The sequence below is a fragment of the Ceratotherium simum genome, chromosome 12, assembly GCF_057802395.1.
Source record: "Ceratotherium simum simum isolate JZ-2026a chromosome 12, ASM5780239v1, whole genome shotgun sequence".
In the NCBI taxonomy this organism is placed as follows: Eukaryota; Metazoa; Chordata; class Mammalia; order Perissodactyla; family Rhinocerotidae; genus Ceratotherium; species Ceratotherium simum.
This window is the reverse complement of record NC_141911.1, coordinates 17,888,642-17,914,851: the sequence shown is the minus strand read 5'-3', so window position 1 is coordinate 17,914,851 and position 26,210 is coordinate 17,888,642. Positions and strand designations below refer to the sequence as shown.

The 26,210-nt window shown below is 35.5% G+C and overlaps 1 protein-coding gene across 1 annotated transcript in view; it reads right to left on the bottom strand.

Annotated features, from left to right (window-relative positions):
* The window catches only part of NEK1 (NIMA related kinase 1), a 179,826-nt gene that overhangs the window by 60,278 nt on the left and 93,338 nt on the right, over window positions 1-26,210 (bottom strand). Inside the window, exons 19-22 of the mRNA XM_087437435.1 lie at window positions 11,257-11,340; window positions 10,741-10,824; window positions 10,209-10,286; window positions 9,276-9,371 (exon numbers count right to left, since the gene is read on the bottom strand). Of these exons, the coding sequence (XP_087293561.1) occupies window positions 9,276-9,371; window positions 10,209-10,286; window positions 10,741-10,824; window positions 11,257-11,340 (342 nt within the window). The remainder of the gene's footprint in view (window positions 1-9,275; window positions 9,372-10,208; window positions 10,287-10,740; window positions 10,825-11,256; window positions 11,341-26,210) is intronic.

Genomic DNA, 26,210 nt, shown 5'->3' with positions numbered 1-26,210 from the left:
CAGCCATTCATTGTTGAAATAAAATACAGTTGAAGTAGGACAGTTCTACACTCAAATCCCAAAACTCTCACTTACTCGTCCTGTGATTTTTCATTATTTCTTATCCTCTCTGAACTTCAAACTTTTTCTTTCTAAAATGGGAACGCTGTACTCATTATGTACTTGCTGTAGGGATTAAATGTGATAATTTATGTAAAGCGCACAGCTGTGTGCCTAATAAATGGTAGTAATTATTATAGTTCAGCAAACATTCTTTTAGTTTCTATTACGTACAGTGATTTGGCTTACACAATAAAAGTCTGGTTTTAGTCCCTGACGTAATGAAGAAACTTGCACAAAGCAAGTTTCTGATCTCTAGAATGCAGAATAAAAACAGAAACCTCCCATTTGTGCAAAATCAGAATTTAAGGTTTTAGCACTGCATAAGGTTTTATGACAGAAGTTAATAAGAAGCAGAAACCTGAAAGACAAATACTTCACCAATTTTTAAAGAACTAAGATTTTAAAAAAATAATCAAGAGTATTTTAATTGTATGTCTGACATTCAACAGGAGAGATAATATGAATTTAAATAATTTCACTAAAGTAAGAATAGCACCAACTTCCCTTCTCAACCTATGATACAATTTTCATTTATGGTTATAAAGATTATCTCAAAAGTCATTTCCAAAATTACTGGGCAGAAGCCTATGATAGGAACATTAAGGAAACTCTTAATAAAAGGAAACAAGTCACCTACACCCACTGCTCTAATTATACTTCATTTATCTATACTTTTTTTTAATGCTTATCCACATGCACACATAATTCTTATACAATTTAGACAAAGCACTGGCACAATTCTCTGAAACTGTAGACATATGGCCTAAGAAAAATTTAAAAACCTCTAGGGAATACTTAGATTTGTCCTTAAAGAATGTCAAAAGTCACATAAAGGGACTGAAAATCCTTTATCTTGACCTTATATTCTTAAGTGGTAAAATACACTGAACAGAGAGATTTCTATATTAATCTCAATCTTAAGAAAAACCTACAGTAACAGAGACAAAAATCTGTTTATTGATAAACTGTTATGAGTTAAACAGAGTATGAGACCAAAGATAACCAAATTCAGTACAGTTGGGATTATGCTAAGATATGGAAAATTTCTATTAAATTCTCTTCACACTACTCATCTTTGTACCTACAGAAGCAAATCTTTTCTTTTAATCAACAGAATATACTTTTAATGAAGAAAACGTCTCACATATTACTATTAAAATTTACTTTGTATATTAAAATCTGTCTAGCTGCCATATATATGGCTAATGACTTATGATATATAGTCTATGATCTAAGATATCTGATCCAATGCGTAAGAGAAAGTTATTGGCACCTTTATAGTAATGATCTTCAACAACCTTCAGGAAATGCTTATGTTCTATAATCAAACATACACTAGTCTCTCCCCTGGGTCAACTAAGCTAAACAGATCAGAAGAACCTGAACTAACGAACAAGCAAACAAACTCAGATATATAAAATCTAAGCCAAAGACAAACAGAACATCCTACTAACTCCTGTAAGTACTTAATAACAAAACTAAGTCAGTTATTGAAAATTTAAAGGTAATTCAGGGTAACTACTGAGATGTGGCAACATCATTATAAGCCAAGGTAACACACATCACCAACTTGTTAGTACAGCAGAACTTGGGCCTTCTATGTAAATATCATGGATATATTATTTATAACCTGAATGTTAAGGCTATTCAATGTTAACCAGATCTTGAGATAGAAGATAATGTATTTTTAAATTATCACGAGAGAAAACATTAGACTGAGTCCTTAATTCAGAAAGTTGATCCAATATGACAAAAACAAAATTAAATTAACTAAGAAAACAAAGTTTCATAGAAGACAAAAACATATAATTTCAAAACAAAACCCAATTTTGTTACAAAATTGATCACCAAGTTAAGTCTAGGATACATATTTCATTCTAAGCAGTTTTTCAAAATTCAATCACAATTTTTAAAAAACTTGCAAAAGGAATAAATCATTGACCTGAAAATTTCATAAGCCAGGTTAAAAAAAACAAATTGCTGGGGCCAGCCCCATGGTGTTAACAGTTAAGTGCGTGTGCTCCACTGCTCGCGGCCCGGGTTCAGATCCCGGGCGCGCACCAATGCACCACTTGTCAGGCCATGCTGTGGTGGCCTCCCACATAAAGTGGAGGAAGATGGGCACTGATGTTAGCCCAGGGCCAGTCTTCCTCGGCAAAAAGAGGAGGATTGGCATGGATGTTAGCTCAGGGCTGATCGTCCTCACAACAAAACAAAACAAAACAAAACAAAAGGCTTTCAGAGCATTTTTTCCTAGCCATTTTCTCACCAGGTTCATAAATTCAAGACTTTTCCACAATGCTTATATCTCCACAAAAGGGTTTTAATTATCGCCGTAAAACTGCCTGTATTTTATCCATCAATTTTGCTATTTGCTGAAAATTAACCAGCAGTGCCACCAAATGACAAAAACTCAAAATTTCACCAAATAGGCCAGGTTTATAAACACATTAAACTATCAGTTACCTACTCTTGAAGCATAGATGAATACAAATCATCTCTATATGCTGAATGATTAGTAAGAATTTAATATATGCTAAGAAAATATTATTAAATGGCCTGATTTCATATTTTGAATATAGAGCAGCTTCACACATAATTTTATATAGCCTAAAGATACATCATGGCCAAATTTTATCAAATTCATATTTAACTTCTCAGAACTCTGTCTCTGAAGAACCAAAAATATAAAAGTACTTGTATCTGAATAATTTTTCTGAACTAGTATTGCTATAATGTATTTACAAAAATGTCTAAGACTAAGAACATTCCAAGGTAGCCAGAAGAGGGAAGCATTTCCACCCTAGAGGAAGCCTTATAGGCCTGTATGGCAGGTCAAAAAATAGGACAAAGACAGAAATGAAATACACAAGAAAGAGTTCAATGCAATTAAAAAGGAACTCACCATATTCAAAATATAGTCTGTGACCTAACCAAGACAGAATTTCCCTTATTCTATTTTTCATTGAATTTTACTTATTAAGTACATTGTTACCCTTCTTAAAAACAGAATCTATTGCTCTTATATATTTCACTCACAATAAAAGCATATATGCTGGCTCAGAAAGGCAATACTATATTAGTTGGGGGAAAAAATCCTATCATCATACATGAAAATGATTCTCAATATTAAAGTCCTATTTAGTACTACAGTTTTTACCATTAAATGTGACAAAGAGAAAAATTTATAAAATTGGGTAAACATGCCAAAGAATCAGAATAATTAAGACAGTGATTTTTACCAATTGTTAGATCAAAGACACTTTTGAGAATTCAATGAAAGAGATGTGGTCTTACTGATACTGATGAAAAATGCATCAACATACATACAATCAAACTTTTTTTTTTTTTGGTGAGGAAGATTGGCCCAGAGCTAACATCTGCTGCCAATCTTCCTCTTTTTCACTTGAGGAAGATTGTCCCTGAGCTAACATCTTGTGCTCATCTTCCTCTATTTTGTATGTGGGTCGTGGCCACAGCATGGTTTGATGAGTGGCGTGTAGGTCCATACCCGGCATCCGAACCTGCAAATCCCAGTCCGCCAAGACAGAGTGCATGAACTTAACCACTACACCACCGGGCTGGCCCCCATATAATCAACCTTTTAACGAACATTTCAGGGAATTTAATCATTCTAACTCCAACTTTGAATGCCATGTTAACCACTCCTGAGCTACACTAACGGTCAAAAAGTAAATACAGACATATGAAGCCCCCTCTACTACATCTAGATTATGCTAAATTAAACTTTCAATCAAAATAATTACTTGGTAAAACAACTTTAATCCATTTTCTGTAGATTAAACTGGACTTAAGTACTTACATTATTTTTCTAGGCAATTTAGACATAGCAACATTAGAGATCAAGCCTTTCATTAGGAGATGAGGAAATAAAGGCCTGCAAACATTAAGCCAGTTCCCCAAACAGGCTAATTAATTGGCAGCGCTGAGGCTAAAAATCAAGTATGTTGATTCCAAGCCTCATTTTTTTTCCAGTTTTATTGAGATACATCACTGTATGAGGTTCAGGTATACAGCATAAAGGTTTGACTAACATACATTGTAAAATGATTATCACAATAAGTTTAGTTAACATCTCATATTTCACATACGATAAAAAGACTTGGAAAAAAAGGAAAAAAAAATTTTTCCTTGTAATGAGAACTCTTAGAATTTACTTAGTTTTCATATATATCATACAGCAGTGGTAACTATACTCACCATGCTGTACATTACATCCCTAGTACTTATTTATCTCATAACTAGAAGTTTGTACCTTTTGACCATCTTCCTCCAATTCCCCCACTCCCAATCCCCACCTGTGGTAGCCACAAGTCGGATCTCTTCTTCTATGACTTTCCAGCCTCGTTTTCTTCCTCACTATACTAGGATCCATTCAGTAAACAACGTTTACTGAATACTTCTCTATGCATAACTCTGAAATATCACGAGACACAGAGTTCCCAATGAATTTATTTGTTACTATTCACCAGGTACCATGCTGAGCACTTCACATGGTGAATCAGTTAAGTTTCTTTGGTTGAAAGCAATAGAAACTAACTCTGGAGGAAAGGAGAAGAGGGGAGAGGAGGGAAAGAGAGAAAAGAGCTGTTAAGTAGGATTACAAAAGAAAAGGAAAGCTCTCTAAAAAACCTGGGAAGCTGTCTAGGTATCAGAAACTAATTCATGGTTTCACGAGGTTCTCTTACTAGATTAAATAAACTCCAACTTCAAATCTTGTGATATTATGCTTCAGCCTGAAGCCCTGAGAGAGAATTCAACTGGTCTACTTTAAATGACCGGTCTGTCCCTCAGCTAGAAGAAGCCAGGACACCTTGTTTGACTGTCTTACCAAAAGTGTACACAATAAAATAATTCCCTCAACACAGCTGGAAGTGTGTTGGCTGGGTATAATGAAGTCTAGTGCAGCCTTCCGGCAGTAGAGGATCCTGGTTCCAACTGGTCATCTGAGGAAACAGAACTATGCTACAATGGAAGTGTACAGCTGCTCAGTAATAAAAGTATTATATAAGACTGTAGAGTACCTGCTCAGAGCTGACTCATCATTGGACATAAATTATAAAATGCACTTGTTGAAATATAAAACCTAACAGTGCTTCCAGACGTGCTCCCCTCCTTCTCCTCTCCCTCCACCTCCTCCACCACCACCTGTGAAACTTCTGTTCTTGTTGCTTAGGGAAAGTCAACTTCATGCTAAGAAGATCATCAGAGGAGCAGCTTTGAAATAGGGTCCCTCAGCATAAGTGGAATACCGATTCTCTTTGATGCTCTTGCATCCTTTGACGTCAAATAAACATATTTTGCAGAGATCTCTGGAAGGCTGTTAATGTCCAGTGACACTTGGCACAGGGAGCATGATTCCAAATTGAGCTCATGATGTGTCTATTTAAATGGATGCGATTGGATGGCAAGACTAAGGATAAGAACATTCTGAGGTAGCCAGAGATGGGGAGCGTGTCCACTGGAAGCCTTATAGGCCAGTATGGCAGGTTCAAAGAATGAGACAGATAGAAATGAAATATACAACAAAGAGTGAAATGTAATAAAGGAGGAACTCATCATATTTAAAAGATAGTCTCTGACCTAACCAAGGAACAGACTTCCACAGATATTTTGCTTGAACTGATGCTAAGAAATATGCAGAATGGGCACCATGCTATAATTTAGATGAAAAATGAGGTAAAACAGCTCCATTTACAAGTGTAGAACTGCAATCCAGGGATGTCAATGGAGGTGTCAAGCACCAATGAGAATAAGATGGCAAAGAAATAAATGAGACAGTCAACACAACAGACAGATTATATACATAGCTACTGAATGATCAAGCATACGTTTATACTGACTCGTAACACTGGTTATGATCTTGTCGAATGGGCAGGACAATGAGAAACAAGCTATAAAAAGGAAGCCTGTTTGTGGAACTGCACTTTAGAAAACCATTACACAAAACGTATTGAAGACCACATTTAAAAGTGTTTGTGGGCTATGTTTCAGCCCACCAAGGGATGATTTTAGGAAAGAAACATAATGACAAAGCTCATGCTTTGTGCTCTCTGAATATATTAACTTGAGCTATTGGAAGCATAACATTCTGAATCACTAAAGTGAGTAGTCCCTACACAACTGGAAGAAAAGGAAAACATCTCCCCTTGATAAATGTGCTACTCCAGTATCCCACATGCCAATCACACCATGAACTAAGACACAGCCATTCACTCTACCTTGGGGAAATACACAAGATAGGTGGCACAGTGTGGCAGGTAGATTATATAGGCCTGCTGCCAAGATAGGGCCTGTGCATACATACTGAGGGAAGTGGATATGGAGTAGCTGACCCATCTCTAAGACAACAGGGTATCATATAATCAAAGCCATGCAGACCGCTCTTATCAAGTACTTTGATGCCCCCACGTAATTTTGCATAACAGATCACATTTTTAAAATAAGGCTAATTTGCACTAAGCATAAGCTCATCATATTTTAATGGATATATTACGATCCTAATCACCTTCATGAGCTATGTAGACTGCTAGTACGGATTATTAAAGACTAAACTAAAAACTGTGTGGGGGCAATGGCCCTTAAAGCTTGCAACTGTGGTATTATAGCTGAATACATGGATGATACTGGTGGGCTTACGATGAGGAAAGTTGATTAAAAAAGAACACACAGGGAGTTTCATACCGATTCATCTTGCTATAATCTTTGCTCCACCGTGCAAATCAGCACAGGATGAAATGTTCCTGTTTCTTGTGCTGAAGATATAATCCCAAGAGAACAAAAGCAAATTGTTCCCAATTGCTATATACGTATGCCACCAAAGGTAGGCTCACGCTATTTTCCAGATCAGCATAAGTTTGAAAGTGATTTGGGTAATAGAAGAAATCACTGGCTCTGACTATGAAGGAGAATCATTTCTACTTATGACAAATTTGGTTGCTACAACACTCTGTTGGGGAAGAGCTGATAAGTTAGCACAGTAATTGATGTGCTATGTCTGAAACAAAGGGAAGGAAAGGGGAAAATAGGGAACACTGGATTTAAAACATGGTTTAAACAGTATAATAATCTAAAGCCAGGTAAAATTTTGGCCCATGGGCCAGGAGAGAATTACTAGACACCACAGTTATTGCTTCATATTCAAGCCTTGTTCATAATATGTCTTAAGTCAGGAAAGAAAAGGGGAAATAAGATGCGAGTTCTCTACTGCTGGACTTTTGAAACCGAAGAGAAAAACATAACTAGCAGAGGATGGAGAAATCAGAGCAGTTATTACCTAAAATTACTTTGAATAGAAAACGAAAGGGAATTATCAAAAAATGCTTAGACTTATTCTGACTTCTGGAGTTCTGTCTCTTTCACTCATTCTCTTATAGCTAAATGGTTCTTTTTCATTAAGAATCTGGTGAGAGGGCCGGCCCCGTGGCTTAGCGGTTAAGTGCATGCGCTCCGCTGCCGGCGGCCCGGGTTCGGATCCCGGGTGAGCACCGAGGCACCACTCCTCCAGCCATGCTGAGGCCGCGTCCCACATACAGCAACTAGAAGGATGTGCAGTTATGACAGACAACTATGTACTGGGGCTTTGGGGGAAAAATAAATAAATAAAATCTTTAAAAAAAAAAAAAAAAAAAAAAGAATCTGGTGAGAAAATCTCCCTGTATATTACACCAATGGGTGGATGAAGAAGAAATATAATCACATTAACAGGTACACAAAAGATGTTTGATAAAACTCTAAAACATATTTCTGATAAAAACTGTAAAACACTAAGATAAAACTAGTATATATTCCCTACTATTTTACCATACCTAACAGAGAAATGACTGAAGTATTTCCGTTATAGACAGGAACACAATATCCCTATTATTATTTAACACTGTCCTAAAAGTTCTGGCCAAGGCAGTAAGAATAAAACGGTAATAAAAGACACAACTTAAAGAAAGCAGGGGAAATTATGGTGCAGTGCATAAGAATAAAGACTTCAAAACTGAGCAGACCCAGGTTTAAATTCCTGTTCTGCACTTACTGGAAATGTGATCTCATCTAATTGTTTTATCCTTTCTATATCTGCTTTGTAAAGTTGTAAAGATTAAACAAAGCAATACATGTAAAGTGGTTATAATGTGCCTGACATATAATAAAAATTAATAAATTGTGGAAATTATTGTTATGACATATATAATGACTACTTGCCAATGATACAGTCACATGCTAAAAACCCAGAAAATTAACGGAAAATTGGTAGAACAGGTAAACTCAGCATAAAAGATAAGCAAAATCCAACAATTTCTCCAAATTTCAGCAATATTCTGTTAGGGAAAAAAAAAACTCTTTAAAAACAGAAATGAAATTATAAACTATCAAGAAATAAACTTTACAAAAAATATAAACACGTATGAGGTAAAAATGATTAAAACTGTATAAGAGATATAAAAGAAACAATGAGTAAATGTAGATATTCAACATGCTCCTGGATAAAGACTATTATAAACATATCGGTTCTTCTTAAGTTAGTTTATAGGTTTAAGGTAATACCGATGAAAATTCTAACAGGATTTTTTAAAAAAACAAAAACAAAAATTACCATAACCTGTATCTGGTAAAGAAAAGAGAGCAAATAACTAAGGAAAACAATTGTAAAAAGAAGAGTAAAGGGGAAAGGAGGAAGAATCCTATCAGAAATTAAAATATATTCTAAATCCAAAATTATTAATACGATGTGGTACTGGCAGAACAGAGTAATGGAGCAGAAGAGACAGCTTGATGCATATATGCTATAGATTAACTCTCTAGCTAATACATCTTAAAGGTAGTATTATAAATCAGCGGCAGAAGGAAAGTGTTGCTTAAACACTTTGCATTAAATGATGCTGGGACTTTGATTAGCTACTTGGCAATAATAAAAAATGTAAATAAAATAAATTAGGTTCTCATCCCAAATCAAACCCCTAAATAACTTCCATATAGACTGCCCTTAAATACTGGCGGTGGGGTGGGGAGGGAGGGAGAGAGAGAGCGGGGAGGGGAAGGGAGAGGGAGAATGAATGAGAATAAAAAAATAGACTTACAAAACTATAATGCTGATATACCACTCAGGAAGAGATATAAGAACATTAGCCCAACCAGGATTAAGAATATGAGCTAAATCTTACATGCTCTTCCCAAACTTTCTTTTCTCTCTCATATGCTTCCTTTCTCTTTCGTTCTAATTGTTCCTTTAGTACAGCAGCACGTGCATTTGCTTGGGCCTGAAAATAAAAACGATCAACAAAATTAGTTACTAGAAAGAAAGGCATAGGGTCTTATGCTTTTTTTTTCAGTTCTATAAACATATTTACACATTAGCCAAAAAAAGAATCAAAATTATGCGTATGTGGATCTAGAATAAAAACGTAAGCTCATGCTATATCCCCAGCACCTAAACCCAGGGCTCAATAAGTATTTATTAAATGAAAATAAATGCAAGTACATTCTAATGGAAATACAAACATAAAAACTTTAAACTATGATTATTATACATGGATCTCATTTGTCCTCACAAAAATGGACAATTATATTTTTCAGTTTTAAGGTTACCATCTTTTCTTTCTTAGGATACATGTGTGACAGTTTCGTGTATTTATGTCATGGTTTCATCAAATTGCTGTCCATAAATATATAATATAATTAGAGAAAAACCCTGTTTTTCAGAAACCAAAAAGTGAGGGATAAAGGGAAATGAAAAATTAAGGCAAGAGAATAAGGTGATTTAACTATGCAAGACTTAAGAATACAAGTTTTGGGCTGGCCCTGTGGCGCAGTGGTTAAGCGCGAGCACTCCACTGCTGGTGGGCCGGGTTGGGATCCCGGGCGCGCACCGACGCACTGCTTGTCAGGCCATGCCGTGGCAGCATCCCACATAAAGTGGAGGAAGATCGGCACAGATGTTAGCTCAGGGCCAGTCCTCCTCAGCAAAAAGAGGAGGATTGGCATGGATGTTAGCTCAGCGCTGATCTTGCTCACAAAAAAAACCCCACAAAGAATATAAGTTTCTACCTCAGGTTTCAATTTCATAATAGAAACCCTGTATCATTTCTAGTCTATACCTTAAGTGCTTCAACTTTTTTACGCCTCATGTCAGCCTCCTCACTTCTTTCTTGTCCTTCAGAACTATCAGCTTCTTTCTACAAAATAAATAGATAAGCAACCCACTTAGGATAGAATCTCAAATTCAGCACAGAGCTCTGTAGAAGATAATATGAATAAACTAACATCTAAAAATGTAAAATGGTAAATTGTTAAACGCTACTAATTCTCTCTCACAGCTGCAAGTGAACGCTCTACAACTATCATTTCTTACAGACAACAGAAAAAAAGATAAAAAGAGAATGATATAAAATGTATCATTTTATATGTTCACGGGTACTACTTATATTTTCCTCTCAGAATTCCTCTGGAACAGTCCTATCAATTTTAAATTATATAAATAAGATTTACTTTATCCCTATGTATAGTTTTCTGGTTTTTGACTTTCACTGTCTTCATTAGATTTTATTGTGTGTTAGTGGCACAGCATTTTTAATCTTAATCTATTATAATGTCACTCAACTACTTTTTAAAAATTGGTTTTCAACCTGCCTTTTCACCACGAAGTTTGGCTCTAATCTGCTGGCGCTCATTGAAATTCTGCAGTCTTATTTGTCTCAGCCTTGCCAGATAAACCTACAAGGAGAAAAAGAACACAACATTTTTAATTTAAAAGAAAAACTATCAACATTTTTACTGCTAAAAATTTTTTAATTTAAAGAAAAGTGTTAATCTGAATGCAAGAAATAAAAGTTTTGAAATCTGGTTAATGGAAATGTAATATTAGCTTTCAAATGTTTAATTTAGATCAACTTATTTCTGAAAAGAAATACATTATAATTATAAATTTTTAATTTTATCAAAAGAAAAGAAATTGAACTCAGAACACTGAATAACAGTTATGGGGCAAAATTATGACACAGTATGTCAGTCAAAATATATTAACAGGTCCCTATAGACCTACAAAATCCTCGAATAATTGTTAAGAATTTAAACCATGCAAGAAAGGAAGGCAATAAACTCAAAAATGGCTATGTGACGGAGGTAGCGAACATGCGGGAAGCATACCTCTTCCTCTTTGTTTCTTGGCTTCCCTCCTCTTGAAGAGCTGGACCTGCCTCCATACATAGCTGCCAGGTTTTGCAGGATTCCCTGTTCATCATTTAATGTACTAAGTTTAAAGAATGACTAAAGCTATATCAGCATCTTACCTAGGAATATCCAGGTGCCACTTTATTTCTTTTGGCAAATACTGATCATTTCTAGCTGATAAACTGATAACAAACCCTGGCATTTTCCTACATCAATTTAACCAATACATTCAGTGAGAACAGTAGGAAGCAATTAAACCCTAAACATAATTATTCAAAACAGAGACCAGCTATGTTTTCATTAGCCATTTAAGTAAAAAGGTTTTTAAATTTGCTTTGGAAACTAGCTAAACCCCAAATCAAATTTTTCCTTTACAAAGGGCCAATCATTTCTACATGTTTGTTTACATACAAAATACACACACACAACATAAAATATTTGAGCTCAAATTCTTTGCACTTGGGCACATCCTATTTCTGTACTGCAAATGATCATACCCAATCACAAAGTGACTCATTTTTTAACAGTTTACCATAAATATGGCATTATTTTCTTATTAGAAATTATTATTCAAAACATTCTAATTCAAAAAAAGTTTCAGACTGTCAAATTATTAATTTTCTCTTCTTCAGCACACAACTATGCTTCAAATTTCTCTCAACGTAAAAAAACCCTCAGTCCCACTTCCCTGTCTAATGTCTTTTTATCAGCTTGTTGAAAGCATACTTTTTATATTCATCACCTCCATTTTCTTGTTTCCCATTTAATTTTTAACCCAGTACCATCTGGTTTCTGATCCTACTAGGACAGTGAAAATTTTCTAAGGTTACAAATGACCTCCTAGCTCACAATTCAAACAGACTCCTTCGAGCAAATTTTGCAATTAATGTTTCCACTGGAAATTAGTTTTGACTGAATCTACTTGATTTACATAAGTATTTTTTCTCTCATGAAAATCATATATGTTCATTGTCGAAAATTTATAAAATAAAGAAAACATGAATCATTCATAGTTCTACCATCTGAGAAACTTTAAGGATTCTACCATCTGAGAAAGTTTAAGGATATCTCCTTCCAAATTTTCTTTTATGCATATGTATGATGAATGCACACACATTTGTTTTTACAAAATTGGAATTTTGCTATATTTATTCTGATTTTTTTACTCGATATTAATTAGCATATTGATTAATATTAATATTCAATCTCTTCTCACATTCAATACCCTTAAAAACATTTTTTGTGTGTCTGTGTGAGGAATATCAGCCCTGAGCTAACATCTGGCCAATCCTCTTCTTTTTGCTGAGGAAGACTGGCCCTGGGCTAACATCCGTGCCCATCTTCCTCTACTGTATATGGGACGCCACCACTGCATGGCCTGACAAGCGGTGCATCAGTGCGCGCCCGGGATCCAAACCCGGGCCGCCAGCAGCGGAGTGCGTACACTTAACCACTACACCATGGGGCCAGCCCCTAAAAACATTATTCTTAACTGACTAAGCAATATTCATTATATCCTACTAAATAGTGTTCTAGAATTCACACATTAAAAAAAAAAATCTCTCTTCTCTTTCAATATTTGTAACAGCACTCTCTCCTGGGCTCAATCTTTACTATTTTTCACAGGCTTTTCTCTTTGTTGACTCAAAGCTAATGCCAACATTTTCTAGAGATTCATTCTCTGGTCCTCCTTCTCTTTTCATAACCAGGCTTTAACATACGTTGCCAATTTCCAAATCTAAATCAACCTCACAGCTCTTTTCTCTTGAACTTCTGTGTATATGCAACTGACATCTGGACAACTCCACTCTTAGGTAGCAAAGATACCTCAAGCAATTTATAAACTTGACTTCATCATTCTTTTTACTACATGGTCTTACCTCTATGTCACTTATTGATCACAATCAGCCACCCAAGTCAGCAAGCTGAGAGTTATCTTTGCCTCTCTTTCTTATCTGCCAAATACAAATGACTGCCAAATTACCAATTCTACTTCCTAATAACTCTATAATTTATCCCTTTAGGTTCTGCCTTAGCTCAGGCTCTCTTCTTTTGACTCCTAGATTTCCAAGCTTCCTAACTTACCATCTCACCTCTAGTCTCACATCCTTCCAGTCTATTCTCTACAATGCAGTTAGAGTGACTTTTCTAACATTCTCTTTCACATCAAGCCCCACATTAATCCTTCAATGGTTCCCATTATCTTCAGAATATAATCCACATTCTGTTGAATGGTAGATAAGGCCGTTTGTGATCTAGGTATCTCTAGTCTCACCTCTGCCACTGCTCAATCATAAAGCCTACACTCTAGCCATGACAACTACTTGTGGTTTGTGGATTACACCACGATCTCACTCATCTCCTGAAAATGGCTAACTCTACTCATCTTCCAAAACACAAATCAAACATTTCACCCCTGGAAAACGTTTCCCATGCCTCCTCTAGTGAGTTAAGTGTGACTTACCATACCATTTTTAATATATTACCTCCTACAGCAGCACTCACAGGAGTGTATTATAATGGTGGAAGGGCATTATACTATGACAGTTAAGAACATGGACAATGACAGACCCCGAAGTCTGTCAGTTCACATATTTGTCAATGCCACCTAACCACTGCTGACTTTCAGCAAAATTACTTAAATTTGCTGTAAGCCTGGGCATAACAATACCACCTACTTCATGAGTGTGCCAGAACAAAAAGTATTATTATATGAACATGTTCTGCCTTTCTCCTCTTCTAGCCTGACAAAAATCTTCTGTTTACTCAGTTTCTTCCTCTATTCAAGGAGATCTTGGCATTAGCTTATCAATTACTTGAGCTTTAGGGATATAGGTCAGAGAGCAGGCGAGGTGACCAAAAACAAGAAATAGGCAGGGCCGGGCAAAGATGTGAGGTAAACTCTGAAAAGATGTATGGGAGTATCTACAGAGTTACAAGACAGTGGGTGGTGGAGAACTGAGTATTGCTATATACTATATCTTCCCTTCACGGTATTTGAGAAATACAAGTAAAAAAATCTGAGTTACTTTGAGCAATTTTTTTTTAACATTATACTTTGAAATATAGATCCACAGAAAGGTGAAAAGTAATGTACAGGGAGGTTCCGTGTACCCTTCATCCAGCCTCTCCCAGTTTTATCATCTTGTGTAACTATAGTACACTATCAAAACCAGGAAACTGGGACTGGTACAAACCATAGAAATTTCACCTGTTATACATGCACACATTTGTGTATCTGTATCAATGCAATTTTAACACATGTATAGTTTTATGTAATCACCACCATGTTCAAGGTACTTAACCGTACCATTACAGTCATAATGACTGGGATACGTTCTGTGAAATGTGTCATTAGCCAATTTCATTGTTTCGCGAACATCATAGGGTGTACGTACACAAACCCAGATTATATAGCCTACTACACACTTAGGCTATATAGTACTAATCTTATGGGACCACCATCATATGAGTCCATTGTCGACCAGTCGTTATGTGGCACATGAGTGTACCATAACACATCATAGACACATTCACTACTCCCATCCCTAACACCTGTTAGCTACTCATCTGTTCTCCATCAACCTCTGCAATTATATTTCATGAATTTTATACATAGAATCATACAGTATGTATCCTTTTCAGATTGACTGTTTTTACTTGGTATTATTTCCTTGCAGTCCATCCAAGGTATTGGAGGCAAACATCAAGGATTTATTCCATTTTACTGCGGAGTAGCATACCATGGTATGGATATACCATAATTTGTTCATTCATTCACCCACTTTAAGGACATTTGGGTAGTTTCAAGGTTTTGGCTATTAAGAGTAAAGCTGCTAAAAAAATTCATGTACAAGTTTCTGAGTGAAAATAAGTTTTCTTTTCTCTTGCACATATGCCCAAGAGTGGAATTACCTGCTTTTGGTATGGTAAATCCATTTTTATTTTTAAAAGGGACTGCCAAATTATTTTGCAGAGTGGCTGTTATCATTTGACATTCCTACCAGCAATGTGTAGGTGATCCAGTTTCTCCACATCCTTACCAGCATTTGGTTTTATCACTAATTTTTTATTGTAGCCATTCTGAAAGGTGTGTAGTGATCTATCATTGTGTTTTTAATTTGCATTTTCCAAATGGCTAATGATGTTGAACATCTTTTCATGTGTTTACTTGCCATCCATATACCCCCACCAATGAAATGTTTAGCACATCTCTTGCCCATTTTCTAACTACATTCTTTGTGCTTTTAATGTTGAGTTTTGGTGGTTTTTTATATGTTCTAGATACAAGTCGCCTGTTGAATACGGGGTTTACAAATATTCCTCTCAACCTGTAACTCATATTTTCATCCTCTTAATGGGTTATTTAGCAGAGCAGAAGTTTTTAATTCTGATGAAGTCTAGTTTATCACATTTTCCTTAATAGATTGTGCTTTTGGTATCAAATCTAAGAACACTTTGGGTAGTCCTAGGTTCTGAAATTTTTTTCTTTTTCTAGAAGTTTTACAATTTTATGTTTTACAGTGAGAGTGCATGATCTGTTTTGAGTTAATTACTTCACAAGGCATGAGGTTTAGGTCAAGGTTCATATTTTTGCCTATGGATGGATGTCCAATTTCTCCAGCACTAATACTGAAAAGGCAATCCCTCCTCCAGTGAATTGCTTTTCCTTCTTTGTCAAGAACCAGTTGGGCATATTTGTGTGGATCTATTTTTGGGTTCTCCATACTGCTGCATTGATCTATGTCTATCCCTCCACCAGTACTATATTGTTTTGATTACTGTAGCTATAAGTAAGCCTTAACACCAGGAAGAGTCATTCTTCCCACTTTATTCGTCTCCAAAATTATTTTGGCTGTTTTAAGGCCTCTTTCCATATAAATTTTAGAATAAGCTTGTTCTAAAAAATGTTTCTGAGATTTTACTAGGAATTCCACTAAACATATGGATCAATTTAAGAAGACTTGCCATTTTTACTACTTAGAGTCTTCCAATTCACGGATATGTTACGATGCTCCAAGCATTTATGTCTTCTTTCACTCTGATTTCATCATTTTGTCAGTTTAATCACACAAATTCTGCATGTTTTGTTAGTTTTTTTAATTTTCTTTGGAGCAATTATAAAAGGTATTGCACTTTTTATATCAGTTTCCACTTGTTCATTGCCAATGTATAGAAATTCAGTTGATTTTTGTGTATTGATCTTCTACCTTGTAACTAAAATGAATTCATTTTTTCAGTTCTAGGAGTGTGTTTGTAGAGTCCTTGGGATATTCTATGCAGATAATCATGTCAACCGGAAACAGCAATAGTTTTATTCCTTCTCTTCAAAACTGCATGCCTTTTATTTCTTTTTCTTGCCTTATTGCAATAACTAGAACTTCCAGTACTATGTTTATTAAGAGCGGTTAGAGCAAACCTCCTTGCCTTTTTCCCAACTGTAGAGGGAAAGCATTCAGTAAGTATGAAGTTAGATCTAAGTTTTTCTACAGATGCCTATTACGAGGTTGAGGGTGTTCCCCTCTATTTCTACTATACTCACAATTTTTATCATGCATGTTGAACTTCATCAAAATATTTTCTGCATCAATTGATATGATCATATGATTTTTCTTCCTTAGCCTGTTGATATGGTAGATCACATTGATTTTTTAATACTGAAATAGACTTGCATTTCCAGACTAAATCCTACTTGGTCATGGTTGGATTCGATTTACTAAAATTTTGTTGATGATGTTTGCATCTAAGTTCATGAGAGATATTAGTCTTTAGATTTCTTTTTTGTGCTGTCGTTGTCTAGTTTTGGTATCAGGGTAATACAGGTGTCAAAATGAGTTGGGAAGTGTTCCTTCTGTTTCTATTTCCTGGAAGAGATTGTATCATTGTATTGAATTGACATTAATTTTTCTTTGAATGTTTGGTAAAATTCTCCAATGAAAGCATCTAGGCCTGGAGATTTCTTTTTTTGACAGCTTTTTAATCACAAATTCAATTTTAAAAATATCTTATAGAGCTATTTAAGGTATCTATTTCAACTTGGCTAAGTTTTGGTAGTTTGTAATTTTTGAAGACTTGGGCCATTTCTTCTAAGTTGCTGAATTTATAAATGTAAAGCTGTTTGTTATTATCCTTTTAATCACTATGAGATCTGTAGTAATATCCCTTGTTTCATTTCTGATACTAGTGATTTGTGTTGTCTTTTTATCTTTATTAATCTTACTGGAGATTTATCAATTTCATTCATTTTTACTAAGCACCAGGTTTTGGTTCAATAAATTTCTTAATAGTTCTGTTTTCAATTTCACTGATTTCTACTCATAATGATTTCCTTCATTTTGCTTGCTTTAGCTCTATTTTACTCTTGTTTTTCTAGCACCTTGGGGTAGGAACTTAGACTACTGATTTGAGACCTTCCTTCTTTTCTAATATAACCTTTTATTGCTATAAACTTACCTCATAGCAGTGTTTTAGCTGCATCTCATAAATTTTGATATGTTGTGTGTTTATTTTCATTCAGTCCTATGTATTTTAAAGCTTCCTTTTAAATTTCCTCTTTGATCTTGTTTTATTTAGAAGTGTGTTGTTTAATTTTCAAGAGTTTGTAGATTTTCTTGTCATCTTGCCATTACTGATTTCTAGTTTGATTCCATTATCTTCAAAGAATATATTCTGAGTAATTTTGATTCTTCTGAATTTGTTAAGGTTTGTTTTATGATCATATTGTCTATCTTGGTGAGTGTTCGACGAGCACTTGAAAAAGAATGTTCATTCTGCTACTGTTGCATAGAATGTTCTATAAGTGTTCTGTAAGATCTACCAGATTAGATCTTAGTAGTTTGTAGTGGTGTTTAGCTGTTCTATAACCTTGATAATTGCTATCTAGCAGTTCTATTGATTGCTGAGGGTGTGGTGGTGAAGTTCTCAACTATACTTGTGAATTTGTTATTTCTCCTTTCAGTTCTATTAGTTTCTGCTTTTTCTATTTTGAAACTTGGTTGTTTGGTGTATACCCACTTAGGATTGAAATAACTTCTTATTGGACTGATTCTTTTGCTATTATCTAATGTCTCCTTTGTCCCTAGTAATTTTATTTGCTCTGTTAACAACAAATTCCTTCAGTTTAATTTGTTTAAGAATGTCTTTATTTCCCTTTCATTCCTGAAGGACAGTTTCATCAGATAATAGGATTCAGGATTAATAGTTCTTTTCCTTTAGCACTTGAAAAATGTTATGCCACTTCCTCTCGATTCCTTGGTTTCAGATGAGAAATCTGCCGTCATTCAAACTGGTGCTCCTTTATAGGTATTGTGTCATTTCTCTCCGGCTATTTTAAGATTTGTTTTGTCTTTTAATTTCAGAAGTTTAATAATATTTCTTGATGAAGATTTCTTTAAGTTTATGCTATTTGGGGATTTGCTCAGCTTCTTGAATCTATAGGTTTATATCTTTCACCAAATGTGGAAAGTTTTCAGCCATTATTTCTTTAAATACCTTTTTCAGTCCCCCACTCTTTCTCTGGTCCTTTGGGCTCCAATGATATAAATATTAAATCTTTTCTTACTGTCCCCTAGATCCTTAAGACTCTGATAATTTTTTTCAATCTTTTTTCTCTCTGTTGTTCAGATTGAGTAAATTCAATTGATCTTTCTTCAACGTCAGTGATTCTATCTTCTGTCATCTCCCTACTCTACTACTGACTTTATTTAGTGAATTTTAAATTTTGTTTATTATATTTTCCAATTATATAATTTCCATTTGGGTCTTTTTTATAACTTCCATTTCTTTACTGAGATTTTCCCTTTTCCCCATTCATTCAAGAGAATTTTTTTTTTTGAGTTTGTCTTGTCATTTTTTTTAATTGATGTTTTAATAGTTTATAACATTGTGAAATTTTTGGTTGTACATTTTTGTTTGTCCATCACCATATATATGTCTCCCTTCACCCCTTGTGCCCACTCCCTACCCCCATTGCCCCTGGTAACCACAATACAGTTTTCTCTGTCCATGTATTGGTTTATATTCCACATATGAGTGAGATCATACAGTGTTTGTCTTTCTCTTTCTGGCTTATTTTACTTAACATAATACCCTACAGGCCCATCCATGTTGTTGCAAATGGGACGATTTTGTCTTTTTTTATGGCTGAGTAGTATTCCATTGTGTATATATACCACATCTTCTTGATCCAGTCATCAGTCAGGGGACACTCAGGTTGCTTCCACTTCTTGGCTATAGTAAATAATGCTGCAATGAACATAGGTGTGCATAAGCCTCTTCGGATTGTTGATTTCACGTTCGTTTGATAGATTCCCAGTAGCGGGATAGCTGGATCATAGGGTATTTCTATTTTTAATTCTTTGAGGAATCTCCATACCGTTTTCCATAGAGGCTGTGCCAGTTTGCATTCCCACCAGCTGTGTATAAGGTTTCCTGTTTCTCCACATCCTCTCCAACATTTGTTGGTTTTTGTCTTGGTGATTATAGCCATTCTAATGGGCATGAGGTGATATCTTAGTGTTGTTTTGATTTGCATTTCCCTGATGATTAGTGATGTTGAACATCTTTTCATGTGCCTATTGGCCATCTGTATATCTTTGGAGAAGTGTCTGTTCATTTCCTCTGCCCATTTTTTGATCAGGTTGTTGTTTTGTTGTTCAGTTGTGTGAGTTCCTTACGTATTATGGAGATTAACCCCTTGTCAGATATGTTTTGCAAATATTTTCTCCCAGCTGGTGGGTTGTCTATTCATTTTAATCCTGGTTTCATTTGTCTCGTAGAAGCTCTTTAATCTGATGAAGTCCCACTTGCTTATTTTTTCTTTAGTTTCCCTAGTCTGGGTAGGCATGTCATCTGAAAAGATTTCTTTATGACCAATGTCATATAGTGTGTTGCCTATATTTTCTTGTATGAGTTTTACAGTTTCAGGTGTCACCTTCAAGTATTTGATCCATTTTGAGTTAATTTTTGTGAATGGTGATAGCAGATGGTCCATTCTCATTCTGTTGCATGTGGCTGTCCAGTTTTCCCAACACCATTTATTGAGGAGACTTTCCTTTCTCTATTGTATGTTCTTAGCTCCTTTGTCAAAAATTAGCTGTCCATATACGTGTGGTTTTATTTCTGGGCTTTCAATTCTGTTCCACAAATCTGTGTGTCTGTTTTTGTACCAGTACCATGCTGTTTTGATTACTATTGCTTTGTAGTATGTTTTGAAGTCAAGGATTGTGATGCCTCCAGCTGTATTCTTTTTTCTTAGGATTGCTTTAGCTATTCAGGCTTTTTGTTGCCCCGTATGAATTTTAGTATTCTTTGTTCTATTTCCGTGAAGAATGTCATTGGGATTCTGATTGGGATTGCATTGAATCTGTAGATTGCTTTAGGTAATATAGACATTTTAACTATGTTTATTCTTCCAATCCATGTGCATGGGATGTCTTTCCATTTCTTTACGTCCTCATCGATTTCTTTCAATAATGTCTTGTAGTTTTCACTGTATACGTCTTTCACTTCCTTGGTAAGATTTATTCCTAGATATTTTATTCTTTTTGATGCAATTGTAAATGGTATTTTCTTTTTGAGCTCTCTTTCTGTTAGTTCATTATTAGCATACAGAAATGCAACTGATTTTTGTAGACTGATTTTGTACCCTGAGACTTTGCTGTAGTTGTTGATTATTTCCAATAGTTTTCCAATGCATTCTTTTTTTTTTTTTAAAGATTTTATTTTATTTATTTTCCCCCCCAAAGCCCCAGTAGATAATTGTATGTCATAGCTGCACATCCTTCTAGTTGCTGTATGTGGGACTCGGCCTCAGGATGGACGGAGAAGTGGTGCCTCGGTGCGCACCCGGGATCCGAACCCGGGCCACCAGCATCAGAGCGCGCGCACTTAACCACCAAGTCATGGGGCCGGCCCTCCAATGCATTCTTTAGGGTTTTCTATATATAAAATCATGTCATCTGCAAATAGTGAGAGTTTCACTTCTTCATTGCCTATTTGGATTCCTTTTATTCCTTTTTCTTGCCTAATTGCTCTGGCCAAAACCTCCAGTAGTATGTCGAATAAGAGCAGTGAGAGTGGGCAGCCCTTCCTCGTTCCTGTTCTCAGAGGAATGGCTTTGAGTCTTTCCCCGTTGAGTATGATGTTGGCTGTGGGTTTGTCATAAACAGCCTTTAAAAATGCTGAGGTACTTTCCTTTTATACTCATCTTGTTGGAGTTTTTATCATAAATGGATGTTGTATCTTGTCAAATGCCTTCTCTGGGTCTACTGAAATGACCATGTGGTTTTTATTCGTTTTGTTGATGTGGTGTATCACGTTGATTGATTTGCCTATGTTGAACCATCCCTGCATCCCTGGTATAAATCCCACTTGATTATGGTGTATGATCTTTTTAATGTATTGCTGTATTCGGTTTGCCAATATTTTATTGAGGATTTTTGCATCTATGTTCATCAGCGATATCGGCCTGTAATTTTCCTTCTTTGTATTGTCTTTGTCTGGCTTTGGTATCAGGGTGATGTTGGCTTCATAGAATGAGTTAGGAAGTGTTCCATCATCCTCTACTTTTTGGAATAGTTTGAGAAGGATGGGTATTAAATCTTCTTTGAATGTTTGGTAAAATTCACCTGAGAAGCCATCTGGTCCTGGACTTTTATTTTTTGGGAGGTTTTTGATTACTATTTCAATCTCTTTACTTGTGATTGGTCTATTCAGATTCTCCATTTCTTCTTGGTTCAGTTTTGTGAGGTTGTATGAGTCTAAGAATTTACCCATTTCTTGTAGATTGTCCAATTTGTTGGCATATAATTTCTCATAGTATTCTCTTATAATAATCCTTTGTATTTCTGTGGTATCCGTTGTAATTTTTCCCATTCTTTTTAATTGCTTGATGAAGTATTTGTTTGAAGCAGCTTTAAAATCTTTGTGAGATAATTCTAATATCTAATTCATTCTGGTACTCTTGTCAACTCAATGTCCTTCCTCATTCAGGTTGTGGTTTTCTTGGTTCTTGGTATTACAGTGATTTTTTTTATTATATCCTCAATGTTTCAGTTATTATGTTAGAAGACTCTTGATCCTATTTATACCTTCTATTTTAGCAGGTAGTAGCACCATTTAGGCTTAGTGTTTAGGTTCTGGCCTACTTTTGTGGCCTTTAGTTCCAATGACAGTTTGCTTTTCTGAACCCCATTGCAATGTTATTCTGGTCAGCTTCATTGTTCTGGTGCTGATGGTACTCCTGCTCAATCCCTTCGGGTGCTATCTTGTGAGGATGGAAGTTGTTTCCCTGCATCAAGTGCTGTTACTGGAAGATCTCTTGAGGGTGGGAGGCAGATGCCACTGGGCCTGGTCTCTTATATCAGTAGCCAGAGAGCATGGAGACACAGGGCTTTGTGGCTACAGCTGCTGTGGGTAGACTGGAATCACCTGCTAGTGCCCTAGTTGTTGAGTGGAATTGGGATGGTCAGGGCTTTACTGCCACTAATGGGTCAAACTGCCCTCCAAGTTACCTGCCCATGCTCTGGTTGTGGAATGGGGTTGGGACAGCCTGAGGCTTCACTGCTGCCCACAACTTAAACCACTCACCAGGACCCCACTGTGGCAGCTACTGGGATTCCTCTTTCCTAGTACTTTGGAGAGTGAGAGCATGTTTTTCTTGTTTTGTTTTTTGTCCATGTCTATGGTGGATCTGGGTTTCACTCATGTTCAACACCCTCTCAAGGATATATGGGAGATAAAAAGAAAACTCAGGGAACCATATTGTTATTCTCAAGTCCTGAGGTCCCTAGCCAGTTCATCTTCTTTTTTCCAGCATTTAGAATCCTATTATCATTGTATGTTAAGTAATTTCTGGAGTATTTAATTGTATTGAGGGAAAGAGCAGGGAAAAGTGAGTCTATGCCACAGTTTTGTACAGCAATATACTCTATGATATGACCAGTACCATCAAGGTTCAATGGAGTTACATGGAATTGTTGTAAAGACTGGAAGATTGTTATGGGTTGAACTGTGTTTCCCCAAAATTCATACGTTGAAGTCCTAACCCCTAGTACCTCAGAATGTGACCTTATTTGGGAATAGGATTTTTATCAAGTTAAAATGAGATCATTAGAGTGGGCTCTAATCCAACATGACTGGTGTCCTTATAAAAAGGGGAAATTTGGAGACAGATTCACATACAGCGAGAACACCATATGAAATGAAGGCAGAGATTGAGGAGATGATTCTACATGTCAACGAATGCTAAAAATTGCTAGCCAAGGGCCGGCCCAGTGGTGTACTGGTTAAGTTCACACACTCCACTTTGGTGGCCCAGGGTTCCCAGGTTTGGATCGTGGGCATGGACCTATGCACTGCTTGTCAAGCCATGCTGTGGCAGGCGTCCCACATATAAAGTTATAAAGTAGAGAAAAATGGGCATGGATGTTAGCCCAGGGCCAATCTTCCTCAGCAAAAAGAGGAGGATTGGCAACAGATGTTAGCTCAGGGATAATCTTCCTCACCGAAAAAAAAAAAAAAATTGCCAGCCAACCACCAGAAAATAGGGAAGAGGAATGGAATAGATTCTTCCCCACAGCCTTCAGAAGGAACCAACCCTGTGGACACGCTGATCTCGAACTTCTACCCTCCAGAACTGTGAGATAATAAATTTCTGTTGTTTAAGCCACTTAGTTTGTGGTATTTTGTTACAATAGCCCTAGTAGACTACTACAGAGATAATGCATATAAATTAACCTGTCTGGCATAGTAGGAATTCAATAAAGTTATTATTACTTAATTATTGGTTCAATTGTCTATCTTCTTTATTGTTTATCTTAAATTCTCTTGCTGGAACAGAACCTAATATATTACAGTCAATAAATGTTTATGTAATAATAAATAAATGCATGAAAGAATGAACAAAATGTTTAACAACTTAACTGCAGATTTTAACGACATTTTTCCATTAATATAAGTAAATATAGAATGATTTAAGATGCGTTAATAAGAAGCCAACATTTCTAAAAAGGAATAATACTGCTTTATCATTTTTTATAAAATTCAGAAATTTTTCTAAGTTATTCAACAGAAGAAAACAGATAACCAAGAAAAATTCTTATACACGTATATCAGGAGATGTGTACGAGCATGCTCAAAACAGAACTGGAACTAAACTAAATACCTACTGTCAGGAGAATGATTGTGATATATTCACAAAAGGGAATATTATACAGCTATACTCAACAACATGAATGAATCTCAGAAAAATAATGTTGAATGAAAAAAAGGAAGTCCCAATCTATATACAGTATAATTTTTATAATGCTCAAAAATAAGCAAAACAGAACACAATACATTGTTTAGGTACATATATATATGGAAAAAAAGTATTTAAAAAATCCCTAGGAATGACAAATCCAAAATTCAGAATAATGGTCACTTCTGGGAGAAGATAGAGGAACAGGTTACGACAGAGGTTGGCAAACTATGCCTCATGGGCCGAATCCAGTCCTCCACCTGTTTTTGTATGGTCCATAAGCTAAGAATAGTTTTTCATATTTTTAAATGGTGGAAAAAAATGAAAAAAAGAATATTTCATGACCACATGTACATTATATGAAATTAAAATTTCAGTGTCCATAAATAAAGTTTTATTGGAACTCAGCCATGCTCATTCATTTACACAGTGTCTATGGTTAATTTTACAATACAATGCAGAATCAGTAGTTATGACAGAGACCTTAGGGTTTGAAAAGCCTAAAATATTTACCATCTGCTCTTTTATAGAAATGGTTTGCCTATCCCTGCTCTACAAAATTATCACGCATACGAGTTTTACCTAATTAAAGCAAATACTAACATGGGATTTAAAAAGGAACAAACAGCATAGTAAAATAGTTGAAAGCATAATCCTGAAAGTCAGACGCTTGGCTTGCATCCTGCCTCTGGACATACTATGTGATCTTGGGCAAAGTACCAATGACTCTGAGCCAGTTTCAAAACCTGTAACTTCGGAATAATAATCCCCACCCCAGAGAATTATAGTCAGGATTAGATTCTTAGTAACTTTAGTTAATTTTTATTAATACTATTCAGAGGAAAACAAACAAACCACTTGGCTTGAAGTCTTCCTTGTTAAGAGTTTCGCTAACCTGCATTTTTTGAAAACTTCAGTTACTCAGAGAAAATTTTGAATATGAATACAAGCATACGAAATTATTTTGAAATCCATGGTTTCTTTAAATTACAATTCAACCTAAAAACTATTTATGTTCCAAATGCTTATTTATAGGTCAGGGACTTGGATTTCATTTTGCCATAGAAACAATGTCATAATTAATTATAATTTCCCAAAGCAGTTAATAAAATGTACAGATCAAATAACTTACAACAATTTCCAGTCCCAGAGGATTAACCTTTAAGACTGAAAACGTAATCTTAACCGCTTTGGTTTGTTTAATTATAATGTGATTTTTAAGAGTATTAGAAAACACATACTAGGTTTAAGACGTGCATCTGTCACAACCTCTTTAAGACTGCTTCTCTTTGTCAACAAAATGGAGAGCTTATGAGTGGTTAAAAGAATAAACCACTGTGTAAATATATATACATTTTCAAACTGTACAAGCAAATCATTAATATTAATACTTATCAATGGAAAAATATTTGTGTGCTGTCTTAAATCATTAATGCTGATATTCATTTCCTGAAGAGTTAGCGTTGTCATAAATACCCATGACTGTACTGTGCTATAGGTACAGTTATTATATAAAGATCTCAGCAGTTACAATGTTGAATTGAGAAGCAAAAGTTGTCACAACCCCAAAATATGCATTAATGACCACTACAAAATTAGCTCCCACATATTACTCTACCCTCACTTAACACCAGTTTCTATTCACATTCATCACCTTAAGGTCTCTGTTGATCAATCTCTCCCTGATAGC